Consider the following 27,782-nt stretch of genomic DNA (forward strand, 5'->3'; position numbering starts at 1 on the left):
AAAAACTGTTGTTTGCTAGACTGATTCTAAGTATTTTAATACAAAAGGTTGTACATGTTTGTGTTGGGCACAGCAGTATATTTCCAATATGATCATTCATTTCTAGTCTTCAAACCAGCACAGAACAGCAGCTTATGTCCTGCTATAGAACTAAAATCCATTTGCGCACACATACACAGTGTCCCATTTCAGGCCTTTACGCCAAATAATTTCAGTCATGAATGCATAATACGAGCTGGTTGGGCACTACGATTTAGAAAGCTGATACACATATGAACCCAGAACCTTGATTTTATTCCATGAATGGGCCTCACCAATGATAAGATACAGTCTCTCAGAATTGGCTTCCTCAGAACTCATATTGGCTGGGGCATTTGCAGGAGCATTGGCAACTTTGTCCCCACTGGTGTTTCTGGACATCTTTTTGTTGAGCTGAGAGAACCCTGTTTCCTTCAGCCATATTGCCAGTGCATGAAGAATTGAGGGCCATGACTTTCTGTAGTGTGGGCGGGCTGAATCTATGGTGTCAACATGATAAAAGGCACCACCCTCTTGAGGAAGCTGTGCTGAGAATTCTGAAAATATATATTTGTCATAATTTTTACTCTTCTATCTGAAAATGGACACATACTAAAGGAACATGAGTAGCTGTAGTAATCACACTCACTAACAGTAGCAGCAGCAACTGAAGAGGTATCTATAAAAGAATTAGTAACAGAAGAAGTAACTGTGGCCTGAAGGAGTCATACTTAATGGGAAAATTGTTTAGTGGGATCAACTTTTACTAGAGGACAAACAGTTTTCCATTCAGGACCTTTAACGTTAAAATTTGCATTAGCATGCCATCTCTTCTGATGGGGCAAATAGAGTGCAAAGTACACACTGAATCAAGCAGGTAAATCCCTCAATACTCTGAAGCAAGATTTCATTGATGAGGCAAATAGAGTGCAAAGTACACACTGAATCAAGCAGGTAAATCCCTCAATACTCTGAAGCAAGATTTCATTGATGAGGCAAATAGAGTGCAAAGTACACACTGAATCAAGCAGGTAAATCCCTCAATACTCTGAAGCAAGATTTCATTGATGAGGTGAAAAGAGTGCAAAGTACACACTGAATCAAGCAGGTAAATCCCTCAATACTCTGAAGCAAGATTTCATTGATGAGGCAAATAGAGTGCAAAGTACACACTGAATCAAGCAGGTAAATCCCTCAATACTCTGAAGCAAGATTTCATTGATGAGGCAAATAGAGTGCAAAGTACACACTGAATCAAGCAGGTAAATCCCTCAATACTCTGAAGCAAGATTTCATTGATGAGGCAAATAGAGTGCAAAGTACACACTGAATCAAGCAGGTAAATCCCTCAATACTCTGAAGCAAGATTTCATTGATGAGGTGAATAGAGTGCAAAGTACACACTGAATCAAGCAGGTAAATCCCTCAATACTCTGATGCAAGATTTCATCAGACTGAAAAAGTATGAATGCTGACCAATAGATCACATAGTTTTGGTAATGGATCATGTAGAAACATTTTAATTTGGTTAAAAGTAAAATCTGTAATATTTCACCTCACCAAAATAACTGGTCACATGGTGCTATTAGGTTAGTAGCAATTATTTTTAATTTGGAGATGTATTTTTTTCAGGAACATGTTAGGAAGTACTAATCTGAGCAAACATTAGTCAAAATCACTGAACCTAAATTATTAACTTGTCTCAACTCATAAACAACATCCTTAATTACATAGTTTTTGTTGCTCTAAGACACTGCCCATGATCACCCAAACTCTGGATTATCAGTACTGTCATTTTATTGCCTTCTTGTTGATTTTGTCTGATCGTGGTTGTACAAATCATTTGGGTTCTAAATAAGAATCTGTAAGAAAAATAATACCTGCAAACAAAATATAAAACCAAACTTCATGTCTAGATGTATATATGCCTACCTGCCAGAACATGCATGCAAAAAACATTATTTCTGACTCCCAAATCCACCAACAGAAATGTGCTTATTTAAAAAAAAAAACATGATCATCAGTTATCTTGTGTATGTGTATGGAGAGAGAGAGAGAGAGAGAGAGAGAGAGAGAGAGAGAGAGAGAGAGAGAGAGAAGAAAGAAAGAGAGAGAGCATCCTTTCCTGACATTACAATATACACCTAACCTGCAGCTGTATAAACCTTAAAAGGTTTGTACCTGATGCTCATGGAAATCTATCACCACTGGGTTGTCTATACGGTTGATTATACAGGTGATTAAATGATAAAGGTGGTCAGACATAAACAACCAACACTGCACAGATTATTTAATTGGGTGACAATAGCTAAGGTGATTTTGTGTTAAGAGTCCTTTGAGCATAGCTGTGGGAGAGCCAATTAGAATAATTTGTATATGTAAAGTGCACAAACTGATATAACCTTAGTCATGTGAAGTTAGGCAATCAGAGAAATGTGTGTTGAAACAAATGTTACCACACTTCACTGCCTTGAAGGATAATGTTTAGGTTATCATTAATTGATTATAACTTGCTAGTTTGTGATCAGCTGCACCATATTTTTCAAGTCTGATTTTACTCTATATATTGAATGCAAAACATGAATACTTCATTTAGCTGAGGAGAATGAAGTGAGATTAATTTTAATGTGAAATAGTCAAAATGCAGCTCTTATTCAAGAAGGATGAGCCCTCTATGAAATGAGACAAACACAACTGAATTTAAGAACTCTAGGCTGATGGAATTGGACTTTGTGAAGCTCAGTAGCAAGGAGATCATTAAATACTTATTACATAATGCAAACAGCATAAAACTATTTATTCTAGAGTAATGTACATGATATCTGTTGATACGGTAAAACAATCTGTATCAAGAAACACAACTCTGTATCAAGGCAGATGCGCAGAAACAATTTTTAATGCTCAAAATAAATCTACAAGTTAATACCATATTCCACAGTCCAACAGATTTAAAAAGCTGAAACTTTGTGTATATTTTAATCTAATGACTTTGTGGTTGTGATTATGTGTGTTCACATATGTGATTGTGTGTGTTGATGATTTATGTGAGTGTGTTCACATATGCAATTGTGTGTGTTGATGATTTATGTGAGCAGGTTCACATATGTGATTGTGTGTGTTGATTTATGTGAGTGTTCACATATGTGATTGTGTGTGTTGATGATTTATGTGTGTTCACATGTGATTGTTTGTGTTGATGATTATGTGACGGTGTTCACACATGTGATTGTGTGTGTTGATGATATACTACAATGTCAAGTCTACCAGATACATTACAATGCTAGGTCTACCAGATACATTACAATGCTAAGTCTACCAGATACATTACAATGCTAGGTCTACCAGCTATTCTTTTTTTGGAAGCGTATCAATACTTCAAAATAAACATGTACAGTACTATCTGTCTTGAGACACCTCTGCTATGAGAGACTGACTTTTATGACTATAACTGTCATTATATAAATGCACTGTCATGAGCAACCATCTACAGAATGCAACCAGCAATCAAATTTTAAAGCAAAATGTGTATCAATGCTGCAATTAACAAATATATTGCAAGAAACAGAGATAAACAATACAGACCTGTAATCATGAAGACTTAGTAGGTTGTGTTCTAATCTAACCAAGAGAGTCTGGCTACCTGTTTCATTAAATCTACAGGTTATAAAGGCAGTGTTATGCTATATAGTGCTTAACTTTTGTCCATGATTGTAGACTGTACTTTAAGAGAATGGTCATTTGTAAACAACATGCTTACATAGCTAGCTTATGTCCATGATTGTAGGTTATAAACAGGATGCTTTTAAAGTTCTAAACCTGTTTACCATTGGATGGAATTTTCAAGTAAAATTGTTGTTGTTGTTGTGGGGTTTAACGCCATTTTTCAGCACACAATAGGCTATACATGGTGGCCAGTATTAATGGTGGAGGAAGAACCCAGGAAAACCCCGGAAAGAACCACCAACCCACGAGAAGCTTTCAAGTAAATTAACTTAATTCTGTGTTAAGTGGGGATGTGTATAAATTAGGAACTTGGTAAACAAATAATTCATTATTGCTTTTAAGATTAGTCTGTGGAATCCATTTGTTATCAGAGTTTACAGTTGTGCTCAGATATAATTCAAGAGGAATTATTTATTAAAATCATTCAGTGAAATTACCAAGTGCACAATGACTTTGGATTAACAAATTATTTGGAATAAAAGTGAACTCATTCAAAGTTATTCTAGACTGGATCAATGTGCTACTTCAGGATATTCAAGAATACTGGAATTCGTTTGGACCACTCCAGTGGATTAGGTGGTTAGAGTGTCCACCTTGGATGTGGCAGGTTATTAGTTTGAACCCAAGCTGAGTCATACCATTGACTTATGAAAACAACGGTGCTAGCAGCTGCCTCACTTGGCACTTATCAAGAGGTTAGTGTTAGGTCTGGTCAGCCTGGTGTCAGGATAATGTCATGGGGTGGTACATGATGCTATGTGTATTCAGCATGATTCTCCAGTGCCGGACATCACTTTAAACTGTGATTGTAGCGATATGACTAAAAAACTGTTAAAGCTACATTAAAAATAAAAATAAACCCACAAACACATTTGGAATATTCTATACATTTGGACTTGATAGGACATTTAGGGTTATTCGAAGTTTAATTCACAATACTGTATCTCTTAAATTTTTACTTTGTAACTTAAAGAAATAAATTATTTGTTGAGTTGACTAAACTTGATGCTTTTTCTTCTTTTTGTTAAAGAGTTTAAAACCTTAAGCTGCAACAGACTACAAACCTAACTAAAGTACTTGTCACTAACCACTACTGTAGTACTGAAGTCATGTAAATACCCAGTACGATTTACTATTTCTTCTTTAAAAAGAGCAGACAAGGATGTAAATAGTCAATTCAAATGTCTCCATTGTTTCTTTATCTTTTTGTGAAAAACCAAACAATGCCAATAATATCATAATAAGAAATCTTAAAATGATTCACTGTGGCACTTGAGCATGTGGTTGTCTTTGGAGTCAATCCACAATGCCTGGGATGAATTAGGTCTTCTTTGTGTTTGTTTTTAATAAATGATTACCCTTTTTCACATTCAAATGTCATTGTCAAAGGTCTGTGCTGTTTGTTTTTTTTTTTTTTGTTACAGCTATTAAAACCAACATGCCAAGCCATTATATCATCCTGTTCACTAATAGCACATCTAGTTATACCCTTTGTTTATCAATTTCTTTATGTCAGTGAATTAAGCCTTTGACTTTTGTCTCTACATAAATTTATTCTGTTTGTCAATGAGTTACTGTCTACTGATTTAATTCAATGGTACATTTATATTCCATATTTACCCAAAGCCTGATCAAAACCACCACAGAACAATTCATACAAAGACAAAATATTATACTAGCTGTGTTGTTCTTATGCTATATTTGAAGGAAGACTGCAATTTATGAGCATGTGATGTTAACTTATGGACAAGATATATAAATATAACTTTAGTTAATTTTGCAATTCATATGCCAATGCTTGTACACATGATCTTCAAATAAAAATGTTTCACAACAGATGATTATCTTTATTGCTAAACAAAAAATTTCTGAGATGAAACAAATGCAATATTTAACAATGAATAAAGACTAAAATGCATGTATAGTAATTGTTAGTATTTTTCCTTTTTAAACCCTTTTGAATTTTGACCCTGAAAATGGGTCTTCCTGCATAAACCTGTTTCTAGAGATCACCTGTCATAATAAACTGCTTCTCTATTGCAAAAGGGGTGACAGATTTTACTATATTTTATTTTATTAGTTTGAATTTGCAGTCTTTTTTTTAAAGGCTTACATAACTTATTATCAACTGTATGTTATTTGGGTCATGCACACTGACTCCACCTTGGGACCTTGAGTATCAGAAACATTCTAACACTGTCTGGATGGTTGGTAGATATGATATACCCTTGAGAATTCAACAAAGGATCTTAGATGAGTGTTCATTTAAAATGAAATTTATTAAAAAGAGTTGAAAATTTTATTTCTTTTACAGCATAAAATTGTAACTATTTCATACATCTCATTTAAAGAAAGCACAAATTAAGATTCTATTTATCACATGAAAAAAAGAATATGGACTTCACTCCATGAATATGCAATACAGTGTTGTGAAAAGACCCTAAGTGCACTAGGATTCCTGGACATTATATCATTGCCAAACATAATGCCATTAATATCATTTGTGCTGTAATGATGCTATTACATGATATTGTATCTAAATATTTGGGTTTATTAAGTGAAATAGTTCAATGATCAGGTAAAAAAACACTTTTACTAGTCACCTTTAACAGTGTGGATAATACCAATATTTTTCTCACCTGGTGGGAGAGAAAGCAGGGCATGGTCCTTCAAAGCATAGAACCAGTTTTGACTCAAGGTAGATAATTCTGGCTGAACCAGACTCAGAAGGCTCTCCCCTGCATATTCCTGGAAGTCAGTATCATCCTCCCCTGCAGTAGGCTTTGGCTGCAAATCTTTCTCTTGCTCACGCTTCACAGCAACAATATACACCTGAAACATCCATTTCAATACAGTAAAACCCTGTTAATCCACACAGTTCTGTTCCCACCTTTTTTATACAAATAAATAAGAAGTCTGAATTAGGATTATTTCCATTGAAACGATTTACTGCGGTGAGAAGGCAAGTCAAAATTACATGTTGAGATTTTTAGAACCTTATAATAGATTTAAGCAACAACAACAACATCAACAAAACCTTAAATACATATGTGTGCCCCATAACCAAGACATTTACCTTACTGTGTCGACCGGTAAATGTAACTTTGTATCATTGATTATATAAACACTTTAGATAGGTTGCAAGGGAGGTGTAAACATACTGTTATCAAGAATGATATTGTAGTTACTTAGTGCAATTTCAGTTTCGAGTTTTTTTTATCAAGCCTAATTTCTTTGTCTCTCTCACTCCAGATTTCTGCATATTTTGTACTTTTGTGCTTTGTGCATGAGAGGGGAGGGGAAAATGGAAAATGGAAATAGAAGGGATTGAGAGTAAATTGTGTACCATGTTAAATTCATTTAGAAAATGTGGATTATTATTACTTTTTATTGTTATTTTCATACGTCACTAATGATTAATGAATGGAAATTCATCAATGATCTATAGGAATAGACCTAACAGCACACAGTTCAAAGAATGTTTATGTATGCGTATTATTGCGCCATGGGCAGATCACAATTTGATATACCAATAGTATTGGTATATCAAATTGCTTTATAACAACACTTTAAAAGCCTCTCCGTCAATGACTCATGCATGCTCATAAGCAAGGACGCGAGTTACCAAGGGACCAATATCAAGAAAACTGCAGGGGGTTGGGAACTGGGCTGTTTAATGACTCAATCCTCGTTTTACAATCACGTCGACAATAATTGTTAATAGCATGCTTCTTCTAATGAAGTTGTTTGTTATTCTGCATAAATAACATTTATTTTCACAATGTCCAACATTTGAAAGATAGTTCCAAATGGTTTCAATAACACTGGTCAACAGTGAAATCATTACTGACTTGAAAAGGCCCTAATCTGTAGTATTTTGGTGTGCCGAACACGAATATAACCGTGAAAAATTTGTATTGGCTCTCGTTTTGAAGATATTCATATACCTCATTTTCTATGTTTCACTGTGTAAATTTCTCCAGTAGGACTGCAGCAACATCCGGAATAATGATGTAACATTGCATAATACCATCATGCTCACATCATCCACAGCTGATTGCATCATTTTCTGATGCAATGCAATACTAATGCCATGCGGCTGCTGAAGTAAGTTGACGTCAGCAGTGTACTATACATGTGTAGGCCTATTATACTAATGCCAGGCGGCTGCTGAAGCTGACGTAAGCAGTGTACTATATAAAGCCCAATCAGATAGGTTCAGCATTTAAAATATTTTAGACGTTGTGCGAGACAGTTCAAGCTACTGTTACATAAAACTTATTATTTTATCCATTTACGTACAATAAAGAACAGTAATGCCTCGAAAGTGTGTTAATACCGCGGACAATTTTTGCTATATTTGTGGGGAAGTGACATTTGCCAACCAGAAGAAAAGTATCAATTCTCAAGTGAAGAAGGCATATCATCTTTACTTCGGATGCAAGGTTGGTGACCAAGACAAGCCTTGGGCTCCGCATATATGCTGTGCTACATGTACAACACAGCTTTCACAGTGGTTGAATTGCAAAAGGTCATCAATGCCGTTTGCAGTCCCAATGGTGTGGAGAGAGCCAAGCAACCACCTAAATGACTGTTACTTCTGCTTGGTTCCTCCTCTTTCCGGCGGAATAACGAAGCGAAAGAAGTCGAGAATAGTCTACCCAAACATTCCGTCTGCATTGAGACCAGTTCCACATGGTGAGGGACTTCCTATTCCAGAACCTCCAGCAGAATATTCTCTTGATTCATCTGACGAAGACAAAGGTGAGTCGACCTGTTCTTCTCCTGGTCCATCAGCATGCAGTGATCCAGATTTTCACTGTGGTGCATCATCAACCCCACACAGAATAACACAGGAAGAACTAAATGACCTGATTCGTGATTTGGACTTATCAAAGAACAAGGCAGAATTGCTAGGATCAAGACTCCAACAATGGAATCTTCTAGAAGAAGATGTCACAATTACTGCATATCGAAAGCGCCACCAGCAATTGGAGCCTTTCTTCAGAAAGGAAAGTAATCTGATATTCTGTTCCGATATTGAGGGCCTCATGAATGCTTTAAAAATCACTCATGACCCACAAGAATGGAGACTATTTGTGGACTCTTCGAAACTGAGTCTCAAGGCTGTGCTTTTGCACAATGGAAACATTCTTCCATCTATTCCAGTAGCGTATGCTGTCCACATGAAAGAGACATACGATAACTTAAGGCAGCTACTGAATTCCATTGAGTATAACAAGTACAGCTGGCACCTCTGTGGTGATTTGAAGGTAGTTGCCCTTTTAATGGGACTGCAGCAAGGATATACAAAATACATGTGTTTCTTATGCGAGTGGGATAGCCGAGCAAGGGAAATGCACTACATGAGGAAGGAATGGACTCACAGGCAGAATGTAGCCATTGGAGAGAAGAATATCCAACACCCAGCTCTGGTTGAGGCTCAGAAAATCTTGCTACCACCCCTTCACATCAAACTAGGTTTGATGAAGAACTTCGTGAAAGCCATTGACCGGACTTTGCCAGCATTCCGATACCTGCATGAAAAATTCCCTCGACTCAGCGAAGCAAAGATTAAAGAGGGAGTTTTTGTGGGTCCTCAGATTCGAGAGCTTTTCAAAGATGACCGGTTCAACAACTTGCTGGAAGGTGACGCGAAACAAGCATGGAATGCTTTTCGCCTAGTTTCTACAAACTTCCTCGGAAATGTTAGGGCAGAAAACTATAAGGAACTAGTAGAAGACATGTTGATGAAGTATAAGAAACTTGGCTGCAATATGTCTCTAAAGATTCACTTCCTTCATTCCCATTTGGATTTCTTTCCTAGCAACTGTGGTATTGTTAGTGATGAACACGGCGAACGTTTTCATCAAGATATCGCAACAATGGAACAAAGATACCAGGGAAAATGGTCCACTACAATGCTGGCTGACTACTGCTGGACACTCCTCAGAGATGCTCCCGAACAGCTGTACAAGAGACAGGCGAAGAAATCTAAGATGTAGTCAATGACTTGATTTTTTATAGGTAGGCTATTACAGTTGACCTTTTACTATTGGAATGCATTTCGTTATGTAAACATTAATTTCTTGCAGATTACAAAAAAAACTAGAGCCAATTTTGCAATTTGACTGTCATATTCGTGTTCAGCACATAAAAATTGATAAGAATTGACTAATTTTATTTCAGTAACATGACTTTTGTAAAAATTTGTTGTCCAGTGTAACCATCACATGTAAGGGGGTGCTCACCAGTTAATATGTACTTTTGAGAGAGTGACGTATGTAAGGTGAAGTAGTTCGCATTTAAAACATGCACAATGGAGAGAATGTTGGCATACCTCTATGCTACATTAATGTAATGTGGATGATATTTCTTTGGATATTGTACTTTTGGAAATTTTACATGATTTAAGCACACTGCTAACTAAAATGACTGCTCCCTTGTGTTAAAAAAATCAGCCTGAATTAGTCTAAAGTACACTATACATAGCAGCTATTAAAATAGGGAAAATGAATTTTTCCAGACTAGACAATACCAGCTTCTGAAAGTGCAATGAATGAATTACCAAATATATAAAATGTAAAAAAAGTTATCAGCTCTTTTTTATACAATTTACCTCTGAAGTTCAGGAAGTGAAAATGACCAAGTGGAGCTAGCACTGTTTTGAAAGGTACACATCTCGAGTAAGGTCAAGCTGTATACTCTATAACCCATAGTACACCCATCAATCATACACCCAAATAAAGGGAATTAAAGGTTCTTTGAATTATATCTAAGATATACAAGGTCTTTTTTAAATAGCCAGTATAACCAGTGAGGAAAGCCAGGGAAATTCTTTTTCTTTAAAATCCTAACCCTATGCAAAATACGAAACTGTAGAGCGCCACCTAAGCAAAAATATTTGTGTATTACATCACTGCTTTTTGTTTTGTTGATTAGTCTGGTTCCCAGAGTGGTATTTAATAGTATAAACCTAAGCTGGGAGTCAAAGTAGCAAGGAACCAAACTAACTGTTGATACACCACCAAACAAAATTCCTTTTTCTTTCAAAAACTAGCGACATTTATATCGTGGTACAATCATCTATGCCGAAACTCAATTTTTTTTATTATTCACTTAGTACAATATTGATGTCATGATTTCATTGGAAGTTGTAGTGAAACTTCTTATCATCCTTGAGGACATCTGTAAGTGCCAGTTCAGGAATTCTCTGAAACTTGCTTGCCCACAAGGGTCTGTATATGTGAAACCAGGCTCTTTATTTTATGAAGTATTCATTTTTCTTGGTTGCCTTGTTATCCTTGATCACAGTTATGAATGAGTTGGTTAATTTAAGGTAGTTTAATTTAATTTAAGGTAGTTTAATTATGTTACACAAATTGTTCACCTAACATATGACCGGGGTAGCTAGATCTTAAGCATGTAGGATTTGTATGCCTTTTAACTTTTCTTTTATTCCACTGCCCTTTTTTTCATTCAAAAGACATAATTAACATGATAATACAAAGGAGGCCAGCTTTTAATTCAGTGCAACAATACAACAAGTACTTCCACAAGTCAGTTGTCAAAACACGGTTGGCACTTGTGGACATACTTGTTACAGTAGATTGACACATTTTACATTGAAATACACATTGCATTTATGGTGATTACATGTAAGTGGAACTAAATGACAGAATTAAAACACATTTCACTCAGTAAATATTATTTAATTGACATTTTAACATTGTTGTTGTTGTTCTAGGGTTTAATGCCATTTTTCAGCACAAGATAGGCTATACATGGCGGCCAGTATAACTGGTGGAGGAAGAACCCTGGAAAACCCAGGGAAGAACCACCGACCCACGAGAAGCTACTGGCAGGCTTTCCCACGTACCCACGCTAGCCGAGCCTTGGACTCGAACCCATGCAGACAGAGGTGAGATGGCAGTGATCCAGAATGGTCGGTGCTTTAGACCACTCGGGGCCCCATTTAAATACTAATGTACTGCTTACACCAGGCGTAAATGACATTTTCATTTACCAAAAATTAACTTGAATATCTTAAATTATGCTGTCCTAAAAATGTTGTTTGGAAAGAAAATGTAACAAATTATAAGATTCTTATTAAAAGTTGAAAATTTCAAATGTTGATTACAATTTCCAGGTCCTATCTACCGTTTCTGACCATAAAAAAGAGCAATATGTTAATGTTTCAGTTACCAATTTTGATTGCGACTTTCTTCAAGTTCAAACAGGGATAAATTTTTTTGTATTTTCTGGTTAAAAATGGGATCCATGCCTGACCTTGCATTATAAGTGGGTTCACAAGTTATCAAGGGATTGGTATATTGTTGGGAACTGATAATTTGCAGCTATGTCAGCCATCATGTGACCAATTAGTCACTAGTAAATTATTTTCAGTAGCTTACTGAGACAAGTTATAAATAAAAAAAGGTGAGAAATCTTCCAGCAAACTGACCTCACAAATATTATAAAGTATAACCATATTAATCTAATGATATGGCCATTAAAAAGTCAGAATTCCAATACTAGATCAGATATATGGTTTCTAGAGTGGCAACAAGTGCAGCCTTCTGATGCAAGATCAACTCATTAATATGCATGCATCTTGCTCATAAGTGAACTTAAGATCTTGAGGATGTAAACACATATTCCCAACTTTTAACACAATCAGATCTGAGCTATGGCTTCCAGAGTGGTAACAATCTCAGCCAATTCGAAACAAGCTCATGTCATTAATATGCAAAATCTGATCAGACATATCATGTCAGAGGTGTAGTAAACGCAGCCAATCAAACGCATGTTTACCTTATTTGAATGCGTGGCTCTTGCTCGTTATCAAACACATTGAAGATCCTAATGAAAGTATATATTCCAAGTTCAAACTTGTTCGGAATATGGCTTCCAAAGTGGTAATCAGATACACTGATTACTGAATGAGTTTTCATGGATCTTGCAGATTAATGAATTTGTTTGAGACCCTAATGATATAAGCACATATTCCACATTTGATCAGAATCATATAAAAAAATATGGCCTATTGAGTGACATAATGGTTAAGCAATCAAAGCCAAGTTTACCTCATTAATATTCATGCATCTCACTCATTATCGAACTCTTTCATGACTTTAATAATATAAACAAACATTTCAATTCTGAATGGAAAACTGGGACTCCAGCAAAGTGGTATAATATTTAACAAATCATATCCATGGCCCAGTTGTTACAGCGTCTGCCTCAGATGCATGAGGTCGCGGGTTTGAACCCTGGCTGAGTCATACCAAAGACTTATAAAAATTATACTAACAGCTGCCTCGCTAGGTGCTCAGTATTTATAATGTTAGGATTGGTCAGCCTGGTGTAGGATAATGTGACTGGGTGGGACATCGTGCTTTATGCTTGCAGCATGGTACCCCAGTGCTAGACATCACTGTAAACTGCCACAATGCAGATATCGTAGTGACGGGACTAAAAAACTGTTAAAGCTATGTTAAAAATCCAGATCACACACACACACACACACACACACACATCAGATTCAAGTTCATCTCAACAATATGCATGCATCTCACTCATTATGGAAATCTTCTATGACTTTGACAATATAAACCCATATTCCAATTCTGATTGAAAATATGGACTCCAGAGTGGTAACAAGCTGTTGTTGAATGCACTATGGATGCCTGGGCATACCGTAAGCTCAATTGTCCTTACAGACTGGTAAACTAATGATGCACTACTCAAAAGAAGTTAAGGCGAATTCTGAAGTCCCACTTGTGTTTATTCTTCTCTTGTCCAGAACAGGCGCATACACGGGCCTTAAGAGGCATAAGAGGCTGTAAGCAAGAGTCAAGCTTGCTAAGCTGTTAGCATGATGGACTCATATCAACAAAGGTTCAAATCCCAAAATTGGATCAGCTGAGTTGGGTGGGAGGTGTGTCCTCAGTCAAGGCACTTTACTCCAACTGCCTTGGTGATAAACAACTTATCTGTATTGCTGTACCATAAAAGCCCAAATCATATCTTCTCTCACCCAGGTCATCTGCATCTGATCTTGCATATTTGTAAAATTACATTTCATTAATTAAAGTGTTTATTATTAATCAAGTACACCTTGGTACAGAAAGATGCACATGTATCTGCCAGGGTTCAGATCCATATACCCAATCATGAAATCCCTGGTTTATTAATAAATTTGGATTAAACATTGCCAGTGATTTAAAGTGTACTGTCAACATCAATACTTACCTCAGCCCAGGCTCTAAGAACAGCTAGCTTCTCCATGGTGGAAGCAGACTCGTTGTACAGTGCACACTGAGATGTGCGTGAGTTCAACTTGCCCAGTGATGACACAAGCAGGTGATGCACTCTGCGCAGATCATTTAGGTCTCGGGCAACACCACTTCCAATCCATGTGCTGCATACCTAAAAGAGAATGGTAATATTTTAGCATTAATTCTCTGAAGAAGGATACTGTGATCTGCATTTGAATAAATTCAAATTTTCAATATAGAGTGAATGCACATGTTAATGAGAATGCATAACAATCCATACATTTTACTTCATATTCTTCAAAGTGGCTCTTACACAAGCGTTTCTTTGATATGAAAGGAATCACAGCTGATGAATTAAATGATGTGCCACAATCTGCTGTAGAAAGGGGCACATTATCCTAATATTCACATTTTAAGCAATTTGTGTTTAGCGAAATTTTATTTAATCACATGACCACTGTGTTATTTTGTAGTAGTAATAATATTCCTTTGCACGGAAAACCATTTTATCACATGATTAATGCTATTTATATTGTAATTTAATTGATTAAATATAGTTTGAGTAACATACAGTGCAGCCTTCTCTGGCATGTGAAGCATGTGATCAAACATTATGTCAGTTGTTTGAGATAATCATTCAGCAACTGGGATGCCATTAGAGATGCATGTTTTTCAGTGTCAACGCTGCATTTAACTTAAAATTATCTGCGGAAAGAAAAAACAATCCTTCTTCAGTATGTTGATAACACGTTACTTTCCATCTTTTGGGGATCATATGTTTATTCAGCCCACAATGGCTTCTTGTAGATCAAAACAAACTGTTAATAGTTTGACTAGCGTTCGCAATACAGAACTTAACCAGGGCGCCATTACTGCGACAAATTCAACTTGGGCAGACATTCAAAAAAATTGGACTGCATCAAAATTGGTTAAACAGTTAGCTGAAAACACCAAGGTATCAGTTTCAATTGGAATGAAGCATCATCTTCAACAATACAGAGATAATGTACAGCAGACAGGTGATTCTTCTTGTGTTCAAGAGCATCATCATGTGACCAGACGGTGTTTCATATGTGTCTTCAACAGCATCATCACATGATCTGCAAGCAGCTGATACACCACATGATCTCAACATGTCAGACATAGCAGCTATCAAGCATCAGTTAGCCGAATTACAAGCATCTGTCGCCGCATTGACACAATCTTCCACAATGACTACCATATCACCGCAAGGTACAACAGCTTCACAATCTTCATGGAATCTGGCTGCTGATGATACATGTCAACTGCATGGTGACTTTAACCTTCAAGCAGCCCTTGCTAGGCATGGGGATGACAACATGAGATTCTCTCAAACACTGCATTATGCTGTGCCTGTTGACAAACTCCTGCCGGTGGACATTGTGCCCAGCAGTAAGGACATAATCAAGGGTAAGCATGTTAATCTTGCCCTACTGCTGATACCGGTAATGGACTCTTGCTCAGAGACTAAAATTATCAACCAGGGTGGCAACCAAATTGTAGTGTAGTTTGGCAGCACACTATTTCTGAATTTTGTAAGGCCTTTTCTAAACACAAAAACATTATCTGTGAGGTTTATCAAATGGAGGCCTGAATTAGATTCTTATGCTGCCTTTATTAATGAACTGCATCAGAAATACAGTAGAACTGGTTTTTATGAGTATCATAATGCTTTTTCTCACAAGGCTGCCCAGTATTTAATACAACACAATGTTGTTGTAGATTGGTCTTCCCAGGATACAAGTTGTTTCTAGCTTTTTTCTCTGGTAGAAAGACTGAGGTTTGCATTTATTGCAACAGTACTCTGCACTCAAGTGGCTTCTGTCCAGCTAACCTCAAAATGCCTTTGAATGCTAAACAACCTAAATTGTGCAAGAATGACCACCCTCAGGCCACTTGTGATCAGAGAGCCAAGAATGAGAACCCCATTAAAACGTTAAGTCATGCTAAAGAAAATAATAAGAAGGACCGACTCTTTTCTGTTCCTGGTGTGGCGCTAGACAAGATGCAAGGCAATTATGTTTCTTCCATGCCTACAACTGCCACTACCCCTATAAATGTTGATGTGCTTCTTCAAGAGCTCTGTGCTCACTCTAATATTAATGTTGTAACAGATTTAATAAATGGCTTGCGTGAGGGTTTTCATACTGGTATTTGGAGAGAACCTTCAGCAACATTTGAATGTAAAAATTTAATGTCTGCTAGAACTCAGCCACACATAGTTCAAGATATAGAACAGGAGAAACAAAAGGGATTTCTGATAGGACCTTTTGATTCTTCACCTTACCCCATTTACCAGGTATATCCTATAGGCATCACTGAGGGTAAATACTCCAGGAGAAAGAGACTAATTGTTGATTTCTCAGCCCTGCATAATAATCAAGAACACTCAAGCCTTAATAGCTTGACTGACATGCAGGAATTTTCCTTGAAATATGTCAAGATCAATGATGCCAAAAAGACAATTAGAAAGGCAGGTACAGGGGCATGGTTATGTATATTTGACATTTGTGATGCATTTGAACTCATTCCCATCCACCTTACCATTAAATGGTACAACCAGTATTATTATTATGTCTAGTGTTTGGTTCTCAGTCTTCACCAAAGATTTTCACCAAGCTGTCACAAGCTATCACTTGGATTGCAGTGAATAAGTATGGCATTGACAATCTGCTCTACTTGTTGGACGACTTCCTTACAACTGATCACCCATACCACATGGCTGATAGAACCATGGCCATCGTGACAATGCTTTTGCTCATTTGGGATTTCCACTTGCTTCTCATAAAACTCTTGGTCCTACCACATGCTTGGAATATTTAGGAGTGCTTCTGGATACCTTAACCATGCAAGCAAAATTACCAGAGAAAAAAAGTAGACAGAATTAGAAACCTTCTGACTCAATTTCTCAAAAGAAAATCCATAACTAAATGCAAACTCTTAAGTCTCCTGGGACACTTGAATTTTGCCTGTCATGTAAATATCCCAGGCAGGACATTTGTCTCCTATTTATTGCAAGTATCAACATCCGTTAAGGAACTACATCATCATCTACATATTTCCGGAGAATGCAAGAATGATTTACAAATGTGGAGTGGTTTACACAATCAGTGGAATGGGATTTCTCTATTTTATGATGATGTTTTCTCTGATTCTGCAGATATGGAACTTTATACTGCTACTTCAGGGTCTGTTGGTTGTCGGGGTTATTTTAGAGGTCGCTAGTATGAAAATTCATGGCCAGAGGAGCTACATCCTTTAGTGGCCCATAAACTGTCTCTAACTTTCTGTGACTTGAATCCCATAGTGGTGTCAGCAGTGTTGTGGGGTCAGGAATGGCAGCAAAATAAACTACTCTTCCACTGTGACAATGAAACTACAGTTGCATGTATACTTGCTTTTTATGCTTTTCTGCAGTGTGGAGAATTTACTGTTCATGAAGCCCATTTTTCTGCAACAAACAATTTCTTCATGGGTAGCATATTATTATAGGTGCTAACTTCATTGCTAGGTTGATTTTTTCCGATTTGTTTTTGTACATAAAATGAAGAATGTAGTATGTTTTTGGACTTTAAAAAAATTATTATTTTTGGCTGTCTCAAGACCTACAGAAATACAGTATGATATTTCTGAACTTTATAAGAAGTATATACAGTAGTAAGGATAAGAAATAAAAACACAGTAGTAAGGTTAAGAAATAAAAACATAGTTTTAAAATTGTATATCAGACAGTGATTTAATACGTGAAAAACAAATTCAGGAATTCCTTACATTTGAGGAAATCCCTAAAATTTCCTAACCAATAAAACAAAAATTTCAAAGAATGTATATACTTTGATTGTATTTATATCCTTAATGCCTGCATAATGCAACAGAAATTCAAAGTTCCAAGCCATGCAATAAGAAAGAAATTGAAAAGTCACAGCAATAAGAAAGAAATTGAAAAGTCTCAAATTGAGGAAGAAAGTTTGAGATGTTTAGTGAAACTGGAGCCTGATGTCCCAATGGTGGTTTAGATAAATGGACTTTTACTGAATTTTCCTTAACTTTTCTAGCATTTTATGTTCATATCAAATATTTGATCAGTAGTAATTTGATATTGCTGGGGCTAATTCCATCCTGCAAGTCAAATAAATGATTTGTGAAGATGAGCAGCAATTACCATTTCTATCTACATGTTCACACTAACAAACAGTATGGGCCAATGAACATACTGCAATTTGTCAATCATTTGCTGCTCAAAAATAATCAGAGAGAGTGGCCTAGTTATATTCCTAGCTAAATGTAAATTTGAGTTACTGCTATGGCACATCTCAATGCCTTTCAAAAACATATTCCTCCACCCCCACCCCAAAGCCGTGAAAAAGACGCTTATAACATAAAATATATCCAACTTTTTTCATTTCAATTTATAAAAAGATTTGCAATCTGGACGACATGAAGTACTGTAATTAGCTGCCAGCACTTTCATCCAAATTAGATTCTGTACAAAGGAATTTATGGGTGGCATTTTAACATGATTGAAAAGATCTATACCTTAGGATTTAGTTGCATATAATAGCCAAAGTTTAGAAAGATTTTCATTCTGGGCGCTTTTTGTTTTAGAGATATGTATGTATTGATTCTCAAGCATATCACACTTAATATCTTAGATGTCATTGTATGAAAAATTAAAAACTGTCAATTATAAAACCAACTTATCTGTGTGAAAATGTTTAGTACAAACAAGTCATTTTGATTTGACTTACTTGACTTTTAACAGAAATTTAAAGGTTACAAAAATTACATGAAATATGGTATTCTACAGGGTATGCTATGAATGCATATTAAAAGGTTTATCAGCTAATTTTAAAACTGCAACTGCAACTTTTTCCAGGGACCATAGGGAGGAGATGAAAAAACTACACCACTCTTGCTGATGTTTACTAAACAAGCAATATATGAAATTTGGTAAACTTCCGTTAAGCAGTTCAGGAATGGATACTGGCAGAAAGATGAATGGATGGACAGATGGAAGGTATCACAATATCCCCCACTCCACCCCAATACAGCTTGGGGATAATTTTTAATTATCTCTAATCTTGTTTCTTGTTCCAAACTTATCCAGAGAGATTAAGACAGATATATGAAGTTCTTGCTGAGTCACCAGTATATATAAAACAGTGCTGCTAAGTATGTATGCATTCATTTACCAGAAAATATTTTTAATCATACTAAAGTTGACAAGCTATTGATTAAAAGGAATATAGTCCCCATGTCATTTATTTGCTGACTATTTGACACCTCAATGAAAAAACCCATAGCAAGAATCACTTACATCACATGCTGCAGCTGTGACATCAGAGGGGGTTTCCTTGGAGAAAGCTGGACGGAGAGCAGCACTGACCTGAAAGTAATCAAAAGAACAGTCCAATTTTAAATATACACCATTACAAATGTTAGATAAAAGTATCATCTATGTTGTTGTTGTTGTCGTTGGGTTTAATGCCATTTTTCAGCACACGATAGGTTATACATGGCAGAAATCAGCGGAAAGAACCACCGACCCTCGAGAAGCTACTGGCAAGCTTTCTCACAAACCCATATTGGCCGAATCCGAGACTCGAACCCATGCAGACAGGTGAGATGGCAGTGATCCATAACGGAGAGAGCTTTAGACCACTCAGCCACTTGGGGCCCCAGTATCATCTATACTAACTTGTATGTCAGATCCAATTGCAAACCACAAGTGACCCTGATCTTTCATTGCAAGATGTACCAGTACATCGGGGTCTAAGTTGCTTGTTCTACTAATTACTACCAACAAACTGCCAAGACCCAGATCTGCCAGTGCATTATGTGATGGCAGCTCTTGGTGTATTTAGTTTGCAGATGGATATGGCTTGTAGGTTTGTATAAATGGTAACAGTCAAAGAAAAGTATTAAAACTGATGTCCCTTAAATCATTTCACTAGTACTGTCATAAATATGACACTGACAATTGAAAATGTGTATACCCAGATCTGTTATCATTTAACATGGCAGAAAATTTGGGATTACATTTTTCATTCTATAAAAGACATAAGGGGAACAGTATAAACCCCTGACCTGCCAAAGTATTACAGGCTGCTTGCATTTTGGTGTTTGATAAAGTATTACAGCCTGTTTGCATTTTAGGGTATATTAAAGTATCACAGGCTGTTTGCATTTTGGTGTTTGTTAAAGTATTACAGGCTGTTTGCATTTTAGTGTTTGTTAAAGCATTACAAGCTGTCTGCATTTCAGTGTTTGTTAGAGTATTAGAGGCTGTTTGCATTTTGGAGTTTGTTAAAGTATTACAGGCTGTTGGCAGTATTACAGGCTGTTTGCATTTTGGTGTATGTTAAAGTATTACAAGCTGACTGCATTACAATGTTTATTAAAGTATTACAGGCTGTCTGCATTTTGGGGTTTCTAAAAGTATTACAGGCTGTTTGCATTTTGGTGTTTATTAAAGTATTACAGGCTGTTTGCATTTTGGTGTTTGTTAAAGTATTACAGGCTGTTTGCATTTTGGCGTTTGTCATTTAAATGCTTGTTACTCACTGATAAACAAAGCAGTACACTGGTTCCTCACTATAAAGCCCCTTAGTATAAATGCATGTCTTTTATCCTTGCTACTTAATTTCACTTAATTTTGCTTTTTTGGCTTATGAGAATGAATTATACTGTGAGTTCATATCATCCAAGTTTTGTGTTTACATGCACAACTGTAAACCTAAATCCATATTATCATACACAGTTTTGGGAGTAGGCACATAAACTATAGCACAAGTCACTTAGCTAATGTATGTGCTATAAGTCACTTTTTGCAGCTACAGATATCATTTTGGAGAATTTTATTACACATACCTTTAAATGGCGCTTATTCACTTTATTTTGTGCCTTGTCCATCAAAATTTCATTTAAGATTATTGTATAAATTCCTTGAAAAATCCGTGACAACTGGTTGTCCCTTTAATGAATGACAAGCACCTAGGTTTTATCAATTCATGGTTGACTTTATGTCACAGGACTTGATGGAGCAAAATTTGGAAACCTGGATTCAGCAATGAAAAGAATCATATGCCAAGTGCTTAGACAACAAGATGTTCTTCCTCTACTTCATTAATATGTTTATACAGTAATAAATGTCTCAGCTCTATTAGCTGCATGTTTAAATACTTCATGATATTTCTCTAAAATACACATAACAGCCTTAAATGTATCTTCCAATAACCTTTAACAAAAATAACAATTGTTTCACTTTAAGTACAAAAGAAATAATATAATATAATCTATGATAAAGGTTTACATCTGAATCAATCAATCAGTGCTACCATGCGAATTTCATTTATTTACCATAAATTATCATGTAAAAGACACTCCCAACTGTGAACAGTATAGCCTCAGGCCTGCTGGCACATAACGTGCCAGCAACATCAGTCAACTTGGACTGTTATGTGACTTAAAGCAAACAGCAAAGACTATGATATGTGCATCTCTGTGCATGTGTGTTATAAAAAAGCAAATACTGTATACTAGTCTTACCTGTGCCTGATACTGTTCCAATATCACATGACCTGGAAACTCAGGTTCAGGGACAGCACAGAACTTGGTTATCACATCCTGATAAGGTTAAAAAAATTATATATTTCAAGGCTGTCAGGTCTATAAACCTATATTCATAAATTCATACAACTGTATCAATTGTGTTTTCAAATTTTGTATTTATTAAAAATTCCCTCTATTATGCTTTTAAATATTTTCAGCTTTATTATATGAATAAATATCAAAATGAATTCGGATTTGTACAAGTCCTACTCACTGCGTCTAAAAATATTGTCATGCAGATTTCAAAGAAGATGCATAAGTTCCAGTTCCAATCTGGAAGTGTGCAATTTAAATATGGACTGAACATCGGTATTGAATACCTGGTCAAAAAGTTAAGATTAGATGGGAATAGTGTGTGTGTGTGTGTGTGTGTGTATGTGTGAGTACGTGTGAGTGCATGCATGTGTGAATACAAAAAACAACCATTAGAAAAGGCTGAAAATTTAAAGTGTTATCTTTACTATCTCTAGAAATACATGCACAAGTTTATTTCAATAAAATATATGACCTGAGTTCCTTAAAATAAACTCAAGATAAAATTAACTCAGACACTGTAATAGTACAGATGTCAGCTACTTGATTTTGGATACTGAGTCTTCTACCAAACTGATGAATGTTCCACAGACTATGGCAACTCACCTGGAAACCATGTGTTGTGATGTGATTTAGAATTTTAATATAGCTTGAAAAAAATTTCAGTTATATCACTACGATGTCTGCAATGTGGCACTTTATACTGCTGTCTAGCACTGGGACATCATGCTGCAGACATGTAGCATCATGTCCCACCCAAGTCACATTATCCTGACACCAGGTTGACTAGTCCTAACACTAACCTCTTAATGTTGAGTGCTAAGTGAGGCAGCTGTCTAGTAACAATTTTATAAGTCTTTGGTATGACTTGGCCAGAGATATAACCCATGACCTCCTTTATCTGAGGCAGGCGCTCAAACCACTAGGCCACTGGAGCAGTCCATGGTATGATGTATACTGACTGTAAATTAGTTACAAACAGTTTAACACACTGTTTTAACAATGTTGCCACTGCAGATGTGACCTTTGCCACAAATATGATACATATGTCTCATCATCTGCTAATGCAGGCAAGCCAATAATAGAAACAGAATCTACAATTATTTTGGTACAGTATTCCCCTGCTATAACGCTGTTCATGGGATTTATAAATGTAGAATGCCTTACAGGAAAGGACACCTTATATTGACAACATAATATCACTAATGAATAATGAAAGTGAATCCCTAACCATGCCCACCTTATAAAACAGACTACCTTATACTTAAGTGAAAAGTGGATCCCTGACCATATACACCTTATAAAACAGATCATCTTATACTTAAGTGAACTGAGGATCCCTGATCATATCCACCTTATAAAACAGACCACCTTATACTGTAGTAAAAAGTGGATTCCTGACCATATACACATTATAAAACAGACCACCTTATACCTGAATGCATGATAGCGAGGGAGTACTGTACGTGTGGATAAAATGTAGTATACAAAATACATACTTGTAAAGCAGCTAGACCAGCTAGCCTGAGTTGATTGCTATCAGAGGTGGCTGCAATGAATGCCATCCTCACCAGTTCTGACAGATGCAGGACCAGGTAGTCACCTAAAAAAGATGAATATAGGAATGTCTTTTAACTTGACACAATATGTTTCTGACCAAAAAAAACAGGCATTTAACAAAGTCAACTGTAAGTGCCATGATTAATATGTGCAAGATAAAAATGGTGACACCTTGTTTATTGAGGTGGGAATAGCAGACCTAAATAGGCATGGAAATGTTTCCAGAACTGAAAATATTTTTCTTGATGTATAGTCTTGTATAACCATGATGAATTGTGCAAGCAAATGCACAAAGCATGTCCTCAGATACACATCCAAAACAAAATAAGAGGCTAATCTGGGTTTAATATCACTCACCTACCTGGCATCTATCTAAAAGCAAATCTAATTGCAGTTGGTCAAGAAATCTGGGTTCGCATGCTTCCTATGGTCAAGAACTGTTACATTTCTGCTAGTCAAGAATTATTACATCTCTGCTAGTCCAGACTGTTACATCTCTGCTAGTCCAGAATTGTTACATTTCTGCTAGTCAAGAATTGTTACATTTCTGCGAGCCAAGAATTGTTACATTTCTGCGAGCCAAGAATTGTTACATTTCTGTTAGTACTGGATGACAGATCAGCATCATCTATGCAAGCTTAAAGGATCTTACTTCAAATCTGGTCGAATTCAGTCAGGCATTATTTTGAGATGTTGTAGTTTGAAGGTTTGTTTTTAGTAAATATCTGAAAGCAGACCAGAATCATTTGAACAAATTTAAAAGACTTTCCTAACAGAATGCTTTTCTGTCAAATCTGGACTGAATTCTATACTGAATGGTCTGTGAGAAGAAATTTAATGCTTTTCTATTCTTAGTAACAGTAAAATATGCCATATTTGATTGCAGATTAGAATATGTACAAAGTTAAATGTCTTCATGCCTGAATGCTTTCTGCCAATTTTGGCCAAATTCTGGCAAATGGTATTTAAGCTGCTCAAAGGTTTTCAACTTTTAGCAATGGGGGCCATACCTGAAGGTGGATTTTCATTATCTGTATAAATCTGAAAGTTTCATTCCAGAATGCTATAAAATTCTATTCTGGGGACTATTACAAGAAGTCATTTAAAGGTTTTTATATCTTTGCAATGGTGGCATAATATGATAGTGGACTGGCATCAATTTGCACAATTTCAAAAGCAAATGTCTTAATTTAGTTGAACAGATTTTCAAAAGTCATTCTAAGCTTGTCTTACATCTAGCAATGGCTGCCATATTTGATGGTAGATCTACACCAGTTGTACAAATCTGAAGGGCCTTAGTGCTGGGCTGCTGTTTGTGAAATCTTGTCAAATTTTCTGTTCAGGGTTTTTGAGAGTAAGTCATGTGAAGGATATTTAATTACAGATCGGGATAATTTGTAAAAAAAACATACACTAAAAGAGCCTGTATGCCTTGATGCTTTCTATTTTTGCTTAGCAGGTGTTAGGAAGAAGTCATTAAAAGGTTTTTAAATTTTAGCAATAACTAATGACAAATTTGCATAAACCTGAAAATCCTATTTGTCATGATGCTTTCTGTCAATTTAGGTCAAATACTATTTACAGTTTTTGAGAAGTTGTTCAAAGTTTGTTTTATTTTTAGTAATGGTAGTCACATCAGAGATTTGATTGTCGTCTTTTGTATAAATCTGAAATGCTTTAAACTTTGGTCAAATTATGTTCAGCAGTTATTTTTTATTGTTTGCAATTCAGTATTATTTGTAAAAATCTTAAAGGCCTTCATCTCATGATGCCTTGTTTCAAATATGGTAAAATTATGTTAGCAGGTTTGTGAGATGAAATTTTTTTAATGTTTTTTTCTTCTATTTTTAGCAATGGTGGCCATATTTGATGATGATTAGCATCATTTATATAAATTTGAAAGGCCTTCATGCCAGGATGCTGTCATCAAGTTTCATCAAATTTGGTTCAGCATTTTCTGAAAAGACAGTACAAGGTTCTCCTAATGGTTTTATTGTCAGTGATCACATCTGATGACAATTCTGCATCATTTGTATGAATGGCCTTTATGCTAGGAAGCTGTTTGTAAAATTTGGTCCAATTTTGTTCAGAATTACTTAAAAGACAGTTGAAGGTTTCTGAAAAAAATTGTTTACAGTGATTACATTTGATGACAATTCAGCAACATTTTGCACAAATCTGAAACGCCTTCATAAGAGGATCCTGTCTGCCAAATTAGGTTGAGTTCTGTTCAGCACTTTTTAGGAAGTTGTTTTAAGGCTTTTTAATGGCAACAATATTTGATGGTTGATTGGCATCATTTAAACAAACATTAATGTCTTTTATTCCAGGACGCTCTTTGCCAATTTGGTTGAAATCAAAGAATGATTTTTCTGATGAAATGTATAATAGAATTTGTTGAGGGATAAAACATGACGAACAGTGTACAACACATGCATGTTCCTACCAGTACCTCTTTCTTGTCTTATGTTACATGTTTAGGCTCATATTCAAATAATAACTGTTTAAGTTAATTTCTTTCTTGCTCTTGCAAATGTGAAAGTTTCTGGATTGTACAGAATTCAAGTTTACTGTACACAAATGAAACTTGGAACAGACAGATAGATAAATGGACAGACAAAATCACAAAATAATATGCACCTCCTTACAATTGGTGCATGTTTAATAATAATTTGTTGAAGTCTTTAAACATGCAAGACTGAACGAAAACTGTACCTTTGCCACTGACCAGCTTGGCCTCTCTGGCTTTGTCCAAGTCAAAATGAGTGTCATCCTCTTCACATGCTAAAATGATTTTTTGCAAACAATCTATGGCAAACACTCTGGTGGGCCACCTGAAAACAATTTATACAAACGATATTATAATTCAAACAGGAGGTTGCCAATTTTTGTCCACCTTTTTAGAATTTAAGGACCCGTGCATAAAAAAGCAAATGGGAAACTGATTTTTTAAAATAATGACAATGTACTTAATTAGTTTTTCATTTGTTTTGGTTACAAAACGTATCTTTAAATTTTACTTCTGCCTCATCTTCACACATTCAAATAACTCTGGTTTGTTTGCGAGAAAGCAAATCTGTCCCTCACTATAAAACTACTAGGAATACCACTACCCACTGCATGACACAGTATGGCCTTTACCACTATTCCCTTCAGGACACAGTATGACCTTTACCACTACCCACTTCATGACACAGTATGGCCTTTACCACTACCCACTTCATGACACAGTATAGCCTTTACCACTACCCACTTCATGACACAGTATGGCCTTTACCACTACCCACTTCATGACACAGTATAGCCTTTACCACTACCCACTTTATGACACAGTATGGCCTTTACCACTACCCACTTCATGACACAGTATGGCCTTTACCACTACCCACTTCATGACACAGTATGGCCTTTACCACTACCCACTTCATGACACAGTATGGCCTTTACCACTACCCACTTCATGACACAGTATGGCCTTTACCACTATTCCCTTCAGGACACAGTATGACCTTTACCACTACCCACTTCATGACACAGTATGGCCTTTACCACTACCCACTTCATGACACAGTATGGCCTTTACCACTACCCACTTCATGACACAGTATAGCCTTTACCACTACCCACTTCATGACACAGTATGGCCTTTACCACTACCCACTTCATGACACAGTATGGCCTTTACCACTACACACTTCATGACACAGTATGGCCTATGTCACTACTCCCTTCTTGACACAGTATGACCTATACCACTACCCATATCATGACACAGTATGGCTTATGCCACTACTCTTATCTTGACAGTGTGGAATATACCACTATCCCTTTCATGACACAGTACAGTCTATTTCACTGCCCATTTCATGACACAATACTGCCTTTACCAATACCCCCTTCTTGACACAGTATGGCCTCTACAACTTCCCCTTCGTGACAGTATGGCCTATACCACTACTATTTCATTACCCAGTATGGCCTATACCACTACCCCCTTCATGATATATAGTATGGCCATGGAGCCCACTCAATAACATTTCATTTCATTAAGTGTATTTCTCAAGGACACATCAAGGAAGCTGACCTTGGCAGGTATCAACTGTGTGACACTTGGATTATGAATCAGATGCTTTACCAAAATATATACCACAGCTACTGCATTCTAAACAACCTATGCAGATATTATCTGTATGACACTTGGATTATGAATCAGATGCTCTACCAAAATATATACTACAACTACTGCATTCTAAACAACCTATGCAGGTATCAACTGTGTGACACTTGGATTATGAATCAGATGCTCTACCAAAATATATACCACAGCTACTACATTCTAAACAACCTATGCTCTATGTTGTATGATTTAGATTACTGGCCAATATAAAGACAAAAAATGTGGGAGATTTACACTATGCTAATTATTACTATTGAATTCATTTATTTCCATGGGAATCCATTTTATGATTTTGTGAAAAAATACATTTTTGTTGTACTTAAATTCGTGGACTGGTGAAGGGATCCTATTGTTTCCAC

At 36.2% G+C, this 27,782-nt stretch overlaps 1 protein-coding gene across 3 annotated transcripts in view; it reads right to left on the reverse strand.

Annotated features, from left to right (window-relative positions):
* Window positions 1-27,782, reverse strand: part of LOC149804999 (HEAT repeat-containing protein 5B-like) — a 179,125-nt gene that overhangs the window by 19,292 nt on the left and 132,051 nt on the right. For all 3 annotated transcript variants that reach the window (XM_089946429.1, XM_089946427.1, XM_089946428.1), the window contains 7 exons: window positions 25,962-26,080; window positions 23,186-23,289; window positions 21,591-21,668; window positions 19,360-19,428; window positions 13,996-14,172; window positions 6,381-6,573; window positions 315-575 (listed from right to left, as the gene is read on the reverse strand). In XM_089946429.1, the coding sequence (XP_089802555.1) occupies window positions 315-575; window positions 6,381-6,573; window positions 13,996-14,172; window positions 19,360-19,428; window positions 21,591-21,668; window positions 23,186-23,289; window positions 25,962-26,080 (1,001 nt within the window). The remainder of the gene's footprint in view (window positions 1-314; window positions 576-6,380; window positions 6,574-13,995; window positions 14,173-19,359; window positions 19,429-21,590; window positions 21,669-23,185; window positions 23,290-25,961; window positions 26,081-27,782) is intronic.

Source organism: Sinohyriopsis cumingii, chromosome 2 (genome assembly GCF_028554795.1).
Source record: "Sinohyriopsis cumingii isolate HCF-2022 chromosome 2, ASM2855479v2, whole genome shotgun sequence".
Lineage (NCBI taxonomy): Eukaryota > Metazoa > Mollusca > Bivalvia > Unionida > Unionidae > Sinohyriopsis > Sinohyriopsis cumingii.